The 13,788-nt window shown below is 46.7% G+C and overlaps 1 protein-coding gene across 28 annotated transcripts in view; it reads left to right on the plus strand.

The window, feature by feature from the left end:
• RBFOX1 (RNA binding fox-1 homolog 1) overlaps positions 1-13,788 on the plus strand; it is a 1,840,194-nt gene that overhangs the window by 1,497,039 nt on the left and 329,367 nt on the right. For 2 of the 28 annotated variants that reach the window (XM_073214720.1, XM_037020828.2), the window contains exon 1: positions 1,282-1,552. The exons of 22 other annotated variants lie outside the window; for them this stretch is intronic. In XM_073214720.1, coding sequence (XP_073070821.1) covers positions 1,454-1,552 — 99 coding nt within the window. In that variant the 5' untranslated portion in view covers positions 1,282-1,453. Of the gene's footprint in view, positions 1-1,277; positions 1,553-13,788 lie in introns of those variants that run through there. 4 more of the 28 variants (XM_073214714.1, XM_073214718.1, XM_073214709.1 and 1 more) reach the window with 4 other exon arrangements.

Below are 13,788 nucleotides of genomic sequence, written 5' to 3' on the forward strand. Positions count from 1 at the left end.
AGAAAGACTAACGAAATCTACTAATGAATAATTATTACTTCATAAAATAAAGGGGAGTGGGGGGAACCCCTCCGCAGGAGCAGAATGCTAATTTGGCCAAGGAGGGCTGGCCAGGCAAGAAAGAAAAATAAAATAAAATAAATAAAGCGATTGTAATTCGCCCGCTGCAGCCCACAGAGTAAACCCTCCCCAGACCCGGACTTGCCCACCCTGTGTATTTATAATTTGAGAAGAGCAAGGATTCTCGGCTGTGGGAAGAAGCCCCTTTGCATTCACCCAGGGCTGGCGTGTTAGTCCAACAGGCTTCATTTCCACGCCAGCCAGGGCTGTTTCTCCCATTCAGCCGCTCGGGGCTGGTCCGTGCTTGCAGCTGCCTGCGCAGCCAAAGCGAGGCGCAGAGCGAAAGCTGCGCCCCCAAAGCCCCGGGGGGGGGTGTGTGCATCGCCGCCTCTGCTGCCCTGCCTGCCGGTGGGGGGGCGGGGGAGCCTCCCCAAACCTCCCTGCCTCCGGCGCCCGCAGCCCCCCGCTCCCCCTGCCCCGGGGACCAGCACTATCACGAGGAGTGGGGGGGGGAATCCCATCTCTGTGTTTATTTGCCAAGGAGTCGGGCGAACAAACCGCCACCCAAACCTGGGAGTCTGGGTCCCAGCTGGGCAATCACAGTAATTGTCCGGCTCGCTCGCCTGGATGCTGGCGACGTGGGGCGCTCGCTCGCTTCCAAACCCGCCCCGCGGAGATTTTTTTTAGCAGAGACACAATTTGAATTTTGGTGAGTCGTTTTAAAAAAAATAAGAAAGAAAGAAAAGCCAAGGGGAGGGAAACACACACACACGCGCGCGCACACACTCACACGCAACCCTGCCCCTGGACCCATTTGACAAATGAGGAGGCGCGCAGGATCAGCACGGCCGGAGTGAGCCTCAGCGTGAGTCGGATCTCCCCCCTCCTCCCCTCTTCCCCTCCCTCTCGCCCTTACCCCCCCCCCCCGCCTCTGCAGGAGGCATCCACCCCCTCTACCTTCCACAGAAGTTGCTCTGCCTGTTCTTGTCATCTTCACGGGGGACGTGGGGCGGGGTGGGGGGGTGGCCCTTCCACTTTGAGGGGCATCAGAAAGCAGGCCCAACAAACGCGAGCAAGGATACAGCCACGCAGGAAGCAAAATAGTTTCCCTGCCGTCTCAAGTGTCTCGGTGGGAAGCCGGTGCACGCCTGGCCTCTAGCAAACCCGAGGGGAAGGGCAGGAGCAGGCAGGGACCGCCGCGCGGGGTGCGGCGGGGGGAGGGAGGGGGAGAGAGACCGAGAGAGACAGAGGAGAGACACAGCCGCCGCGAGTTGACTTAGATAATCAGCAAAATTAAAAAGAAAAAAAAAAATAATTGTAGCGACCAGGCAACGAGCGGCGGGATTGCACGCGAGCGTCCCCACTCGTGGTCGGCGGGCGCCGGAGAGGCACGATGCAGCACCCGCTGACGGGGGCCACCTGCGTGGCACTCCCCAACGTGGGCATGTGTCCCCAGCTCTCGTGTGCCTTGACTTTTATGTACTTACAGCAGGTAAGGCGCGCGTCTGGCCTGGGTGGCTGCTTCCCCGGCTCGGCGGACTGGGGGACCGCGTCGCTGGGCTGCGCTTTGGCACCTCTGAGGGGCCTGGGTGGGGAGGGGGGTCGGTGCGTTCGGGCGGGAGGGGTGTCTCGGAGCCCCTAGTTCTCGGCGGAGCCCGGACACCCCGTGCCCAGCTGTTTTTGCACCGTTCTGAATACTTTGAACGCCTGACTCCTCCGAGCCTGGGTAGCCGGAGTTGAAAATTGCAAACTGTATTTTCCATACTTGGCGTCTTTCTCGTGTCTGCGCGTCTGGGGGACGATCTGAATCTAAGACCCCTTTGATGCTAAGAGCCTGGATCTTTGTGGAGGCATTCGGGTGCCTGGAGTTGTAATTCAGCTGCTTTAATAGGGAGTGAAAAAATATGTGTGTGTTGTGTGTGGGGTGTGTGTGTGTGTGTGTGTAGTGTGTGTGCACTCCGTATTTTTGTTTTCTCAAGTTTGCCCAGGTCGTGCTATATTCAGTTCACCTGGGGTCTGAACCTCTAGGTTTCTGGAGCCTGGCAGCCCAGGAACGTGCCCCCAGACTCACAGCGGTGCTGTGATGGAGGCCAGCCGTTTAGGATGCTGTCCTTTTTGCCCTGTGTAAAGGCATTTTTTTGTTCCACTCCCCCATCGTGGTCTTGCTAAGGGGACTCAGTGTTGGCTGTATTTTCTCTTCTGTGTGCATGTCATCATCTTTCACTGTGTTTCTGTCTTTCTCTGGGTGTTTCCCTGGGACCCTCTCTGTTTCTTGTCCCTCTTTACTAGTAGGGCTATTGCCTAAGTTGGTTCCCGGCTTGAGAAACAGCTCGACCCATTACCTCCTAGGGTGATGAGCCCAGCTCTCTGTCACTGCGCAGGGGCTGAGACTGTGAACTGGCAGGGTTAGGATTTTGTCATGCAAATAGGAAGCTTTTCCCTTCCCAGGATCACCATCCTGCTCTGTGAAGAGTTAACAGCGATTGTAGTCATTTGATCTTTCGATGGACTCCCTTCTAGAGTCCCATTTGTTAACTGTGTGAGGTTGTGGTCGACTAAACTTCCTTTACAAGTGTTTGGAGGGGCCTCCTTTTCCAAAGCCCCTCAATCTGTGTTGCAGGAATATATGTATTTGTAAAATGTCAAGATTCTGTTTTGAACATTTGGGTGATTTGTTACCAAGTTGGTTGCCTCCAGAAAATATTTCTTAGGCGTATTTTCTGTTGCAAGTCTATTTGAGAACAGCCTTTTATCGTTGTTGTTTTTTTTAAATATCTTGGGAATAAATTAGTTTATCCTTTGCAGTAGTGCTTGATTCCATTTCTCATTAAATACATTGTGCCAGGAAACATTTCCCAAGAGCCTATTGGTAACATATGATACGATTCATCTTCTTCTACCATTTCGTTGCCTTTGCTGTGAGCGCCTGTGTGTATATGTGTATGTTTTCTACCAGTTCCCACCAGTAGAGTATTGTACTGAGCATTTCTACAGACACTAAGCCTCGGTTGGATTTAATCAAATTATTAATATGAGTTGATCTTTTGCCTCTTAATTGACTTATTTCTTGTTATTTGTTAATCACTTTGGAAAGCGTTACCCAACAAATAGAATGCTCTAGGATTTTTCATTGTTCTCACAGTTTCTTTGTGCATTTTTCTGTTTTAAATAAATTGATGTTCCCTCCTTCTAGATGGTTCGATTGGTTTGCTCATTTGGGGACAACTTAGGAAAGAAAGGCAGTGCCTTAGAGGGAGAGGTTATCCTTGCCATGGAAAGGAAAAGCACATAGGATAAACACAGGACTTCTCAGCACCTGCCAGTCTCTTCCAGGAGGGATGAGTCTCCTGCCCTGGGAAGGGGAGGCTGACAGGGGACATGGGCAGCCACAGCAAATACTTAGAGGTGACTGCATCAGGAGTATGCTTCCATGTGAAGACAGATGGACGTGGGTTCTGAAATGCCCTTTGGCGTACACTCCACCTTTTGAAAGGGTTTTTAATGGTTTCAGTGAAAGTGTAGATAAAGTGGGACTGTGACACACACTGTCACAATGCGGTATGTGTGTGTATATATTTTTTTCTGACTTTCATTAAATGCCTGAAGTCTGTAGTACAAGCAGACATTTATTTTTGCCTGTCTTAGTGAAAGTCAGATTTTCTAGCCACACCTCCCACCTTCTGAGGGGCTCACGCTCAGGGTGGGGGAGCCATACCTTCAGACCATCTCCCCTGGTCTGTCATGATAGTGTGTGTAGGAGTCTCATGTCATTGCTTTGATATAGCAGCCCAGGCAACTGGCTGATTACTGGTGTGAAACAGTTCACTTCAATCTCCACACACCACTTACAGATACAGTTTATGCGTCTTCTGTCCATACATCGGCACTATGGCCTCTATCTGCTATTAATCCATTTAGCTATTATTGCATCCCTATTTAATTTTGAGGGCCCGGGGCTAATCTGTACCCTCAGAGTAAGTTGGTCAAATGGGTGAACTGAGCAATGTCTACGATAAATGACACCTTCATTGGAAACATTTCATGATACTATTATATTTGAAAATAAATGTATTTCAGAAGTCTTTGTCATTTAGACCATCAATCACATAGGAAAATAATTAAAACGAAACTATCTTAATTCAGAACCTCTATCATTCTGTTTTGTAAATGCACAAACTCTGACCTGGAGCCTCAAGTCTTCACTGAAACATACTTTCCTGGAATGAAGTTTCATATGGAGCTTATTTCTCATCCAGTATCAAAGGAAAATTACTTCATCATTTGCTTTCTTTGACTCAACCCTGACATGAAGGCTTTCTTCCTAACCTCTCCCAGATTTGTCCCTAAGACAACTCACAAAAACAGAAATCAATTGGGATACCTCAGCATTCTGAGTCTACTCGGAATGACCAAATGAAAATGACATAACCCTTTTGCCACAAAGAGCTTATTTATTCAGGCCAACAAAGTGGCAACTTCAGTGTTTAAATTAGTTGACTGATTCTGCTTCATTCATTTGTATTAACTGGTAACTCTATCTAGATAGGTATTTCCCTGCAGTTATGATTTTTTTTTCTTTCTTTCTTCCCTTTTAGCATCAGAGATGGTACTCCAGTTTGGAACTGCCCAGTGGGATAATGTTGAATTGTGTTTGGTGTCTACGTAGCAAATCTAAAGAGTCATTTCATTGTGTATATGCACACGTCTGTGTACCTCTAACATGTAGCATGCAGCTTGTGGTTGCAGACCCCCCTTAGATGGAAGGGGACTGGCAACATCGGAGCAGCTGGTTCCAATCTTGCTGCTGTCCCAGGAAAGGCGCTGCCTCCGTTCTTGACACACTGTAGTGGTTTCACTGTCAGACTTCTTTGATGGTGATTCTTCTCCCAGGTGATCTTCCAACTCACGTATCCCCAGTACAGGATTTTACCAGAGTTTCAAAGTGGGTCCCCATTTGAAACATTTACACATTCTTGCATTGAAGGAAAATTCTGAATACAAATTCTAAATGTGGGGGTTTGCTGCAAGCTAGGTCAAAAGAGAAGGTGTTTCATTTTCCACAGAGAAACAGAAAACAACCACACACACACAGACGCATGCACGCATACACACACACACTCATGTACACACACATAACACTATACTAGAGATGTCTTCACATCCTAAGTCACAGAGAGCTCACCAGAAAACATCCATCATATGGTAAGGTAGGGTGAGGCTGTGGACAGAGCACACGAGATTTGTTTTCTAATGCACACTGCCTGTCAGGTACACCCCCAGAGCTATGATTCACACTGAGTTCTAACTCCCTGCAAGAGGGGACACATAAACTTAGTTTTCTCTCTTCCTAAACCACCATCAGCATCTCCCTGTCTTGTTCTAAGAGGGCTCCTCATCTGTCAAAGCCTCTTCCCTCAGAACCTTTTTATCAGCCTACATTTAAAAACAAGTCAAATGGTTAAAACGCATATTGGAAGGGAGTGGGGGAGGGACCCCGAAAGTGAGCCCTGCCCCCGTCAATATCTGAAGACTGGTAATTTTTCCCCACTTAATGATGATCCATGCGATTTGTTTTAAATAGTGAAGTGGTTTGTACAAAGGGTAATTCCTGGTAAATGAAGCCATTGCTCACGGTGGACATCTTCAGATCGAAAGCAATTGAACTGAAACCTGCATTTCAACCCTTTCTGTCTTTAATTAGAAAGTGGCGCTCAGTGCCGAGTCGCTGGGAAGATGGGCTCCCACACTGAGGCTATAGGAGGGAGACATGCCCCCTATGGACCAGCCACAGACCTAAATTTAGGAAATGTTAGGTAGGCCACAACGATTCCGGCTGCAGAGAAGAGTTCAATTCTCATCCAGTCCCTTACCTTGAGCTGCTCAGTCTGATGATTTATAGGGGGCCAAATGGCTTTTTATCTTCTCTCTTCTTGGCTTAATCCCATGTTGATTTGTTAGATTGTGCTGTGATTGGGAGTAGTCAATAGTGTCAATAACGCAGGCAGGAATGAGGATAGATTATCTTCATGTCTGAATTGTTTAAGGAATCCAAGTGGCCAGAATGAGCCCGTTTCCAGGCCTTGATGACTGAGAGAGCATGGGTCCCTCTGTCTTTTTCTAGAGAGATCCTGGGTCACACATTGGTTAGTTAACACATCTTCCTGGTTTCTCTGATTTTTTTCCAGTTGAGGAGGAAAAGCATGGCTTCTTGGCCTTTTATCAGTTAGATAAGGCCTGTGTAAGGTAGGCTGGGGTTCACCTCGTGCTTCTGCTACTTGAGGACCCTGTGGGGGAGTCAGTGCTGACCGCAGGGTTATTTGGCCTCTGCCTTACCATGACTTAATCTGACACTCACTTGGGAAAATTATAAGCCTCTGTTAGTCCGCAGCCCGGAGTCCTGCACCGTTCGGCAGCTCCGGCTGCCATTTCGTGGCGGTTTCTGTGTCAGAACATACAACTGGCCGGTTCTGCGTTTGGCTGAGAAAGCCCATATTATGAGTGCTCACGCACCATCTGTTTTCCCTACAGCTGGCCCTTGAGTAATTGTCCAGTAGCTGATGGACTGAGGGTAGACAATCTTTTTTAGGGTTTTCTGATTCATTTAACCAGGCTCTCTGCCCCAAGAGGGAACATAATGCTTGTTTATTCATATTGGCCGGGTAAAAACAGGGTAGTTTGTCAGGCAAATAATAGTCTTGTGGAAGGGAAAGAAATTGCAGGATTGTAAACAGAATCAGGTTGGTGTGTCGGTGCCTAAGGGGCTGGTGACAGGAGATGTCATCCTGTGAATGAGGCCGGGCTGACAAAAGCGGGGGCGTAACTGCCCCATCTGCAGAGACCTTTTTAATGGACCAGGAGAGGTGTCCCAGAGTGCCGTTTAATTCAATTAAGGAACGCCAAGGAAGTCCCATTCATCCATAAAGTTTTGTGTTTCCGGGACTGCCTGAAAGAGATTTGCTGGGCTGCACATTGGCCTGTGGCTGTCTGCGTGACGTGTGGCTCACCCCGTTGAGAGGTCCTGTGTCCAATAGGGTCAGTTCTCAGGCACAATAGCCCAGGAGGGCCCTGGCCCTGGCCCTTCAACCATGCTGAGTGCAAAAGAGCTGGAGAAATGAGCAGCGTCCCTGCAGGAGAAGAAAAGGGTTGGAGAAGGGGCTTTCTGAAGGATCCCCAATTCATTCCCTGCGCGGGCCTGGCATAGGATGAGAACAGAGCTTACGTGGTTGGAACGTTCTGGCTCCTGAAAAAGTTTGAGGAAAGGGGTCTCGCTGCTATTTCTGACCTTCCAGGCATAGTGTGGCCCTGCTTGATTGGGCCTCACTGCAAAAAAACCCAGAACATGAGCACTTTGCGTTGCCTAGGCTTCTCCTTCTGATCTCTCTCCTCTTAACTCACCTTTCTTAGGTCTGTTAAGCACCAGGGCACAGAGTACCTCTGCTATGCTCTTCCTCACCTGCTAGACCGGAAGCAACGTGACAGGAGAGACTTCTCCATTCTGTTCCTCCACCCGCAACACCTAGAATAAAGCCTAATGCAGAGTAGTTGTTCATTAAAAAAGAAAAAAAAAGAGGAGTGAGTGAGCACATTTGAACCTTCTAGAATCTTATAAGCAAGGGGAGGCAGTGACGCCACTGCTGCTGACGGATATGTATTACACATTCAATCATCTACTCAATTCTTTCGTTCGGCCATGCAAAGAATTGTTCCCAGCACTGAGAGTATCACAGCAAATCTGATAGGAAGGGCCCCTGCCACCGTGGAGATGGCATTCCAGTAAAAGAAGAGAAGACGCAAAAGTGGGAAAAGGAGGCATTTCCTGGCTGTGGGGAGTGCTGTGCCGGAAACACACAGGGTGAGGGGTCAAGGACAAGTGGGCTGTGTTGGTTGTCAGCTCTATCCCGTGGGTGGGTCAGCCTGTCTCTCACAAAGGAGGCCCTGATTCTCCTGACTGGAGGCTAAGAGAGCATCAGGTGAGTGAAGAACTGAGAAGGGTGTTCCGGGAATGGGGAAGGCAAGTGCGTGAGGTCGTCTGCAGAAGAGGGCGCGTGAGGCCAAGAGGCACAGGGAGGCAGTACGCGGCCAAAGCGGGTCGCGTGCTGGTGGTACGGCCTCTGTGACTAGGGCGCAGGCTTTCTGTCATCCTCCAGAGCCATACTGAAATGAGGGGAGTGGAAAGGGTGGAAGTGAGTTTCCCTTGAACAGATGAGAGAAAACCACTCCTCTGAGTTGTGGAGAAACCCCTGGGACATTTGGAACCAAGTTTGGGGTTTGGAGGTGGAGAGAGGGTTTTGCTGGAAACCGTAAGAAAAGCATTAAACTCAGAGCTCCAAGAGTCCTGTGGGCCTCTTCTGTCGAAATCTTGTCAAGGTGCTTTGCAGTGGGCTGACGACCCGGAAAACAAGGAATGTGGTCCATTGTGTCTCAAAATTCAGGCATTTCAGCACCCCCTTCCTAATTTTTACCAATCCGCTCATCAATGTGGTTGATACCTATTTAATATCTCTAAAATGAACATATTTTGGACTGAAAAGTAGACTTGCCCAAACCAAAAACAGATTGATTGATTGATAGATGCCACAGAATTATACCTGTGATGTTATTTTTTCCAGTATGCATTGGGATACTTGATCATTGCCATGTTCATTCATTAATTCCATGTTTATTGAAGTCCCACTGGGTACCAGCTAGTCTTCTAGACTTTCTCAATAAGCAAAGGCCTCTGTCCTCATGGAGGACACATTAAATTATTCATCCTTATGCCGTCTTGGGAACCATCGATGTAGAACCACAGTTTGGGGAACATCAACTTGATCCATTTGATTTCCTAGCAAATCCTGTCAACTCCTAGGAATTGCTCATTCCTGCTCAACCCAGTTTGCAAAGGAGGAGACTAGTTATCTGCCTTATGTCACCACCCGTCCTCTAGCAGGGTAGGCATTAGGGGACACAAGAAATAGAAATAGCCACATATTTAGTGACCGCAGCACAGCGTGCAGGGACTTTGAGATGCTGGCCCCAGGGAAGGGTTGTGGTCATCCAGAATACCCAGCAGGCTCTAGGTGAGGAGCAGGCTCAGCCTATTTTCATCTTGTTCTTTATGTTGTGTTTAAACACACAGAGAATCAAAATTAGGAAGTGGAGCCAGAGTGAAAAGCATTCAGAAGGTTAGTGTGTGTTGCCAGGGATGTAATGACATTTTTTTTCCCCCTTTGCAGCTATGGAACAAAGTGCAGGCAGCTGTAGGATTTAAGTGCCTTAGATTTCCCAGTACTGGTGACTAAATGGACAAAAGGTTTAGTGTTAATGAGCCTCTTTTTTTTGGTGTTTGATGTTTGCCCAGGATTCACCTCAAGGATTAGGCCCCCTTATCAAAAACAACAGCAAATATCCTGCTCTTCCGTTCCGTACTTCTGTCCTCTGTGGCGCTGCCTAAATCCGGGTATGGGGCAAACTCTGCTCTCACGCGGGGGTGAGTTTTTCATTAACAGTGAGCAATACCAGCATCTAAATGCGGAATGAACAGTGAGGTCACGCTTTGCCGTATCCGACTGTCCATCTCAGTTGTGTTACAAAATTCAGATGAGAAACCTGTATCAGTTTAGAACCAGTTGATGTCTGCTCTTCCCTGTAGTATAGCTTAAAAAAAATTGGTATTGCTGGACTGTATATAGGACAGAAGTCATGAGCAGAGGGCTTCATCCCAACTGTGTTATTCAGTGAATTCATTCAACTGCATTGAGCAAGTTGCTTTACTTGATTTGGAGCTCCAGCTGCTGCTTCAGAAAAATAGGGGTAAGGATAGCCATTTCCTACTGTTCTGTGTAAGATTAAGCACAGTACAGATTTTAAAAGTTAGCACAGTGCCTGGGACACAGTGAACAGCCAATATATGTGTATTAAAGAAAGAATGAATGAATGAGTGAGTGTGTTAAAAGTAACATGTTTGTTGATGGTGAACATAGATTGTTATTCTCCATTTCTCCCAAATCAATGCAATAAATGTGCCCATGGCCTCCAAGGGCCCCAACGCAGGGAGTTTGGGGGCCTCCCTGGGGTTCCTCGGTCTCTCTTGCCTGTTCTAGGTCACCTCTCCACCCTCTCCTGTCAGCTGTCAGTCCTGCTGGTGGTGGTGGATTGCAGTGTGGCTGCACAGCTCAATTAATGCTCTGTGACAGGAGGGAAAATAAAAATGGTCTCGCTCTTGTCAGTAGCAAAGTTATTTAGTTTCAAAAGCTGACAGAATCACACGGCAGGAGCTTCATTTATTTCCATTCAGGATGTCATTACTCTGTGATGCAGGGGACTTGAGCACACGGTGAAGTTTATTCCAGAAAGCTTTAATATGGCGGGTGCCTGCTAACACGCAGGTCGTCCCCCGGGACAGTCCAGGGGAGTCCTTCTGGGGTGTGGTGGTGCCTGCATGCTTGGCATTGAGCCTGGGTGAATGCCCTGGTTTCCTGGTGGACCGTGCAGCTGACTCAGGCATCTTCAGACCCTGCATCTGTCCTGTCCTATGAGAGGGAATGTACGTTCCTTGTTCAGATCATGTTGCTTGGACCCTGTTGTTCCTTCTTAAACTCTCTGATGGGTTCTCGCATCCAAATAATCTGTATAAAGCATTGCATTTTCCTTTTTTCTCTGGCTTCCTTCTGTTTTTTTTTTCTTTTACCCGCCTGATCATTTGCCGTGAGCAGTTAAACTAGGAAGGGTTCGTTGAATGGTTTCTTCACGGTGCGACGGCAGAGCCTTCCACTGGGGGTCGGCCTCCATTTAGAACAGGTGACAGGATTCTTGAGAACTCTTTTCTCTTTTTCGTTTCTTCTTGGTTCTATTCAAAAAGGGAGACTCCTCTGTAAAGTAGGAGATGCTGCTTACAAGACCGTTTCGGGAAGCAGAGAATCCAGCCATGCTCAACAATGATGCTGATAATAATAAAATAATTAAAATAATGTAATAATCAATAACTTTTATGGACTGCTATGTGACAAGCGCAGTACTAAGGACTTTTACATGGATTACTTCATTTACTCCCCTGCAAAAGGCCTCCGGGGAGTTGATAGGAATCGACTCATGTTTTAGATGCACTGCTGAGGGTGGAAGAGCCAGCCCGCCTCACTCCAGAAGGGACCCTTAGCCATGGTGTTCTGCACCATCCCATTGCCCCCCCACCCCTCCTGGACAGGCCACTGGCTCTGTGTGATTGACCCGTGCCTCTGCTAGGCTGTCGCTCTGAAAAAAACCAGCCCCACTTAACTGAATCTTCATTCCACGTCTAAAGACAAAACTTGCGAAACAGGGAAAGAGTCTGAAGATCTTTCAACTTTGAAGCGCTTTGTGATCTTATTTGTAAGTCATTATGATCGTGGGTGAATAAATGACAACCCAGAGAAAGGCTTTCAGGCTTGGGGAAGGTGAGCGAAGGGAAAGATCCAGGCTGCCGGGACTCCCCCGCTCCGAGGCTGATGGAGTGCTTTTCTCCGCAGCCAGGCTCCAACCCCCAAATCCCTGTTGTGCTGAGGAGCTCTCCAGCTCACCCAGGAAATGCAGTCACTGCCCGGCACCGTATTAATGATTTATACACCCCTCACCACTGCTTTTGTTCACGTGCGGGGCCTGGGTGTGTTAATAAAGGAATTTCTGGGAGCAGAGGCCCGGCTTGCCGCGCTGTTGTGCTCGGTGCAGTATACAGGCTGCTCCATGGATCAGAAGAATTTAGAGCTTTACGCTCACCTGAGTGTCTGAGATCGTGTGTGTGTTGGTGTGCGCGTGTGTATGTGTGTGTGCTGGGTGTTGAATCAGATTCACCTAGGGACATTTTCATTGCCTTTTGACAAAGAATGACTGAAGGAGGGGGTACAGTCTCTTTTAGGTGTTTCTGGGTTGATTGGTTTGTTACCCAGTGGCATCGCGGCCCTATTTTGTTTCCCATTTGGTGCTTATGCTTTATGGTGGTGTCGGTGAGAATGGGCTGACTCCATTTTATTAGCATAAAGAGCTGCAGATCACATTGGAATCCCCCTTCCCTGCATATCATGAAAAACAGCAGAAGAGGGAGATGGCGAGGATACTGCAGGCAGCACTACGTCCACGGCAAGTCACTAGGAAATTCGTGTGCTCTTTAAACAATAGGGTTTTTGAGGCCTTTTAAAAACAATCTGTATTCACAGAAAAGAATTCTGCTTTGTTGGAAAACGAGGGAGCAGTTGTTTTTTCTGAACTGACAATTCTGAATCTAGGAAACTTTCTCCTGGGTAGCAAGCCATAGAAAGCTTATTTTTAAACTTACCTTTTTTTTTTCCAATTAGAAGGATAAAATGATATAATCAAATGCCGTATATGTGGAAACTTCCGTTCCTCTTTCAAGATATCTGCAGAGGAAAGCCCTGTTTTGATTTTTGTTTCTCGCTTTGGGGGGCACTTATGTTCTCTTAATGATGCCGTGTGTATCATTTTGTGTGGGGGTGTATTTCTTCCCCTACAGAACTGAGAACTGCAAAACTAACAAATCTGAGTAGGAACTTGAGGAGAAAAACAGAATATTTAGAAAATTAGAATGATACTTCCTTCTTTCCAATGGGATTATTTTTGTATAAGGGGAAATCTTGCTTTTAGATCATGTGCTTGACTTAAAAAATGTAAGGCTTTTAGGACATAAATGTGTCAACTCAGTAGAATTCCTAAATAATGCATGTAGGACTGAATACTAAATGAATAAAACTGTGATGACTCCCCCCTCAACCCCCCTCCACCTAAACCTGGACTTATATTTATTTCATAAATGTGGAAGTTTGGCTACCTGGCTCTTATTAACATTTATGCTTATGAGAAAATTAAAAGCATTTTCTGACACTGTCCAGGGTCTTAGTGGTAAGGAAAGTGAACAAATTTCAGTTGAAAAGACTAGCTTCTACAATGTTATCTTCCTGAAAAGTGGAGGGCAGCATGTTCATATTTACATAAAGTAACTAAAGAAGGTTACAGAAATTTTTCATTGCAGGAAATATGGTAACAGCATTTCAGATGAAGAAAGCAGGTGTCCAGCAAATGCAGTTTACATTTATATTGTACTGATTTTTTTGTGTGTGTTTGCATTTGTCCTCTATTATATGAATCCATGAGTGTCTTATTGTCTTTAATTATGTCTACGAGGCACAAGACAGCAGTCAACATCTGCTCTATTGTTTACTTAGTTTACATATAGCTTTGATGGGTTATTAAACAATCTATTTTTCAAGCCGAAAACAGAGAAACCAGCCGAACCCATATTATGCCATTTTGTAAAGACCCATTACGCAATTAACACTTGGGATTTGTGCAAAGCTGGTGATTCACCCAAATAAACATCCCTTTATTCTGATAGCTCTTTCTTGGCTTTGTGAAAACTATCAATTTCCCAAAAAATAAAATCACATTTCCTCCTTAATCGTGTAGCATGCCAAGAAGATGACGTGTTCATGGGAGAGATGGATCCTTGACTTTGTGGATCAGAAAAAGATTTACATCAGAAAAATAGCAGCTCTCCAAAATAAGCATGTCTTTAATTCAAGCCAGCAATTACTCTATTACATAAGACACCCATCAGCTTACTCCTAAAACAGACTTCTGAGAGTTTATCTGATATGGTCAGAGAAGAGACATGTTATGTTTTTAACCATTTTGTAGAATGTTCCTCAGACTTCGTGACCTATTCATGAAAGACTTACCGAGTTGTCTACAGCAAAGTGCGTG

This window comes from Manis javanica, chromosome 10 (assembly GCF_040802235.1).
Source record: "Manis javanica isolate MJ-LG chromosome 10, MJ_LKY, whole genome shotgun sequence".
Classification (NCBI taxonomy): domain Eukaryota; kingdom Metazoa; phylum Chordata; class Mammalia; order Pholidota; family Manidae; genus Manis; species Manis javanica.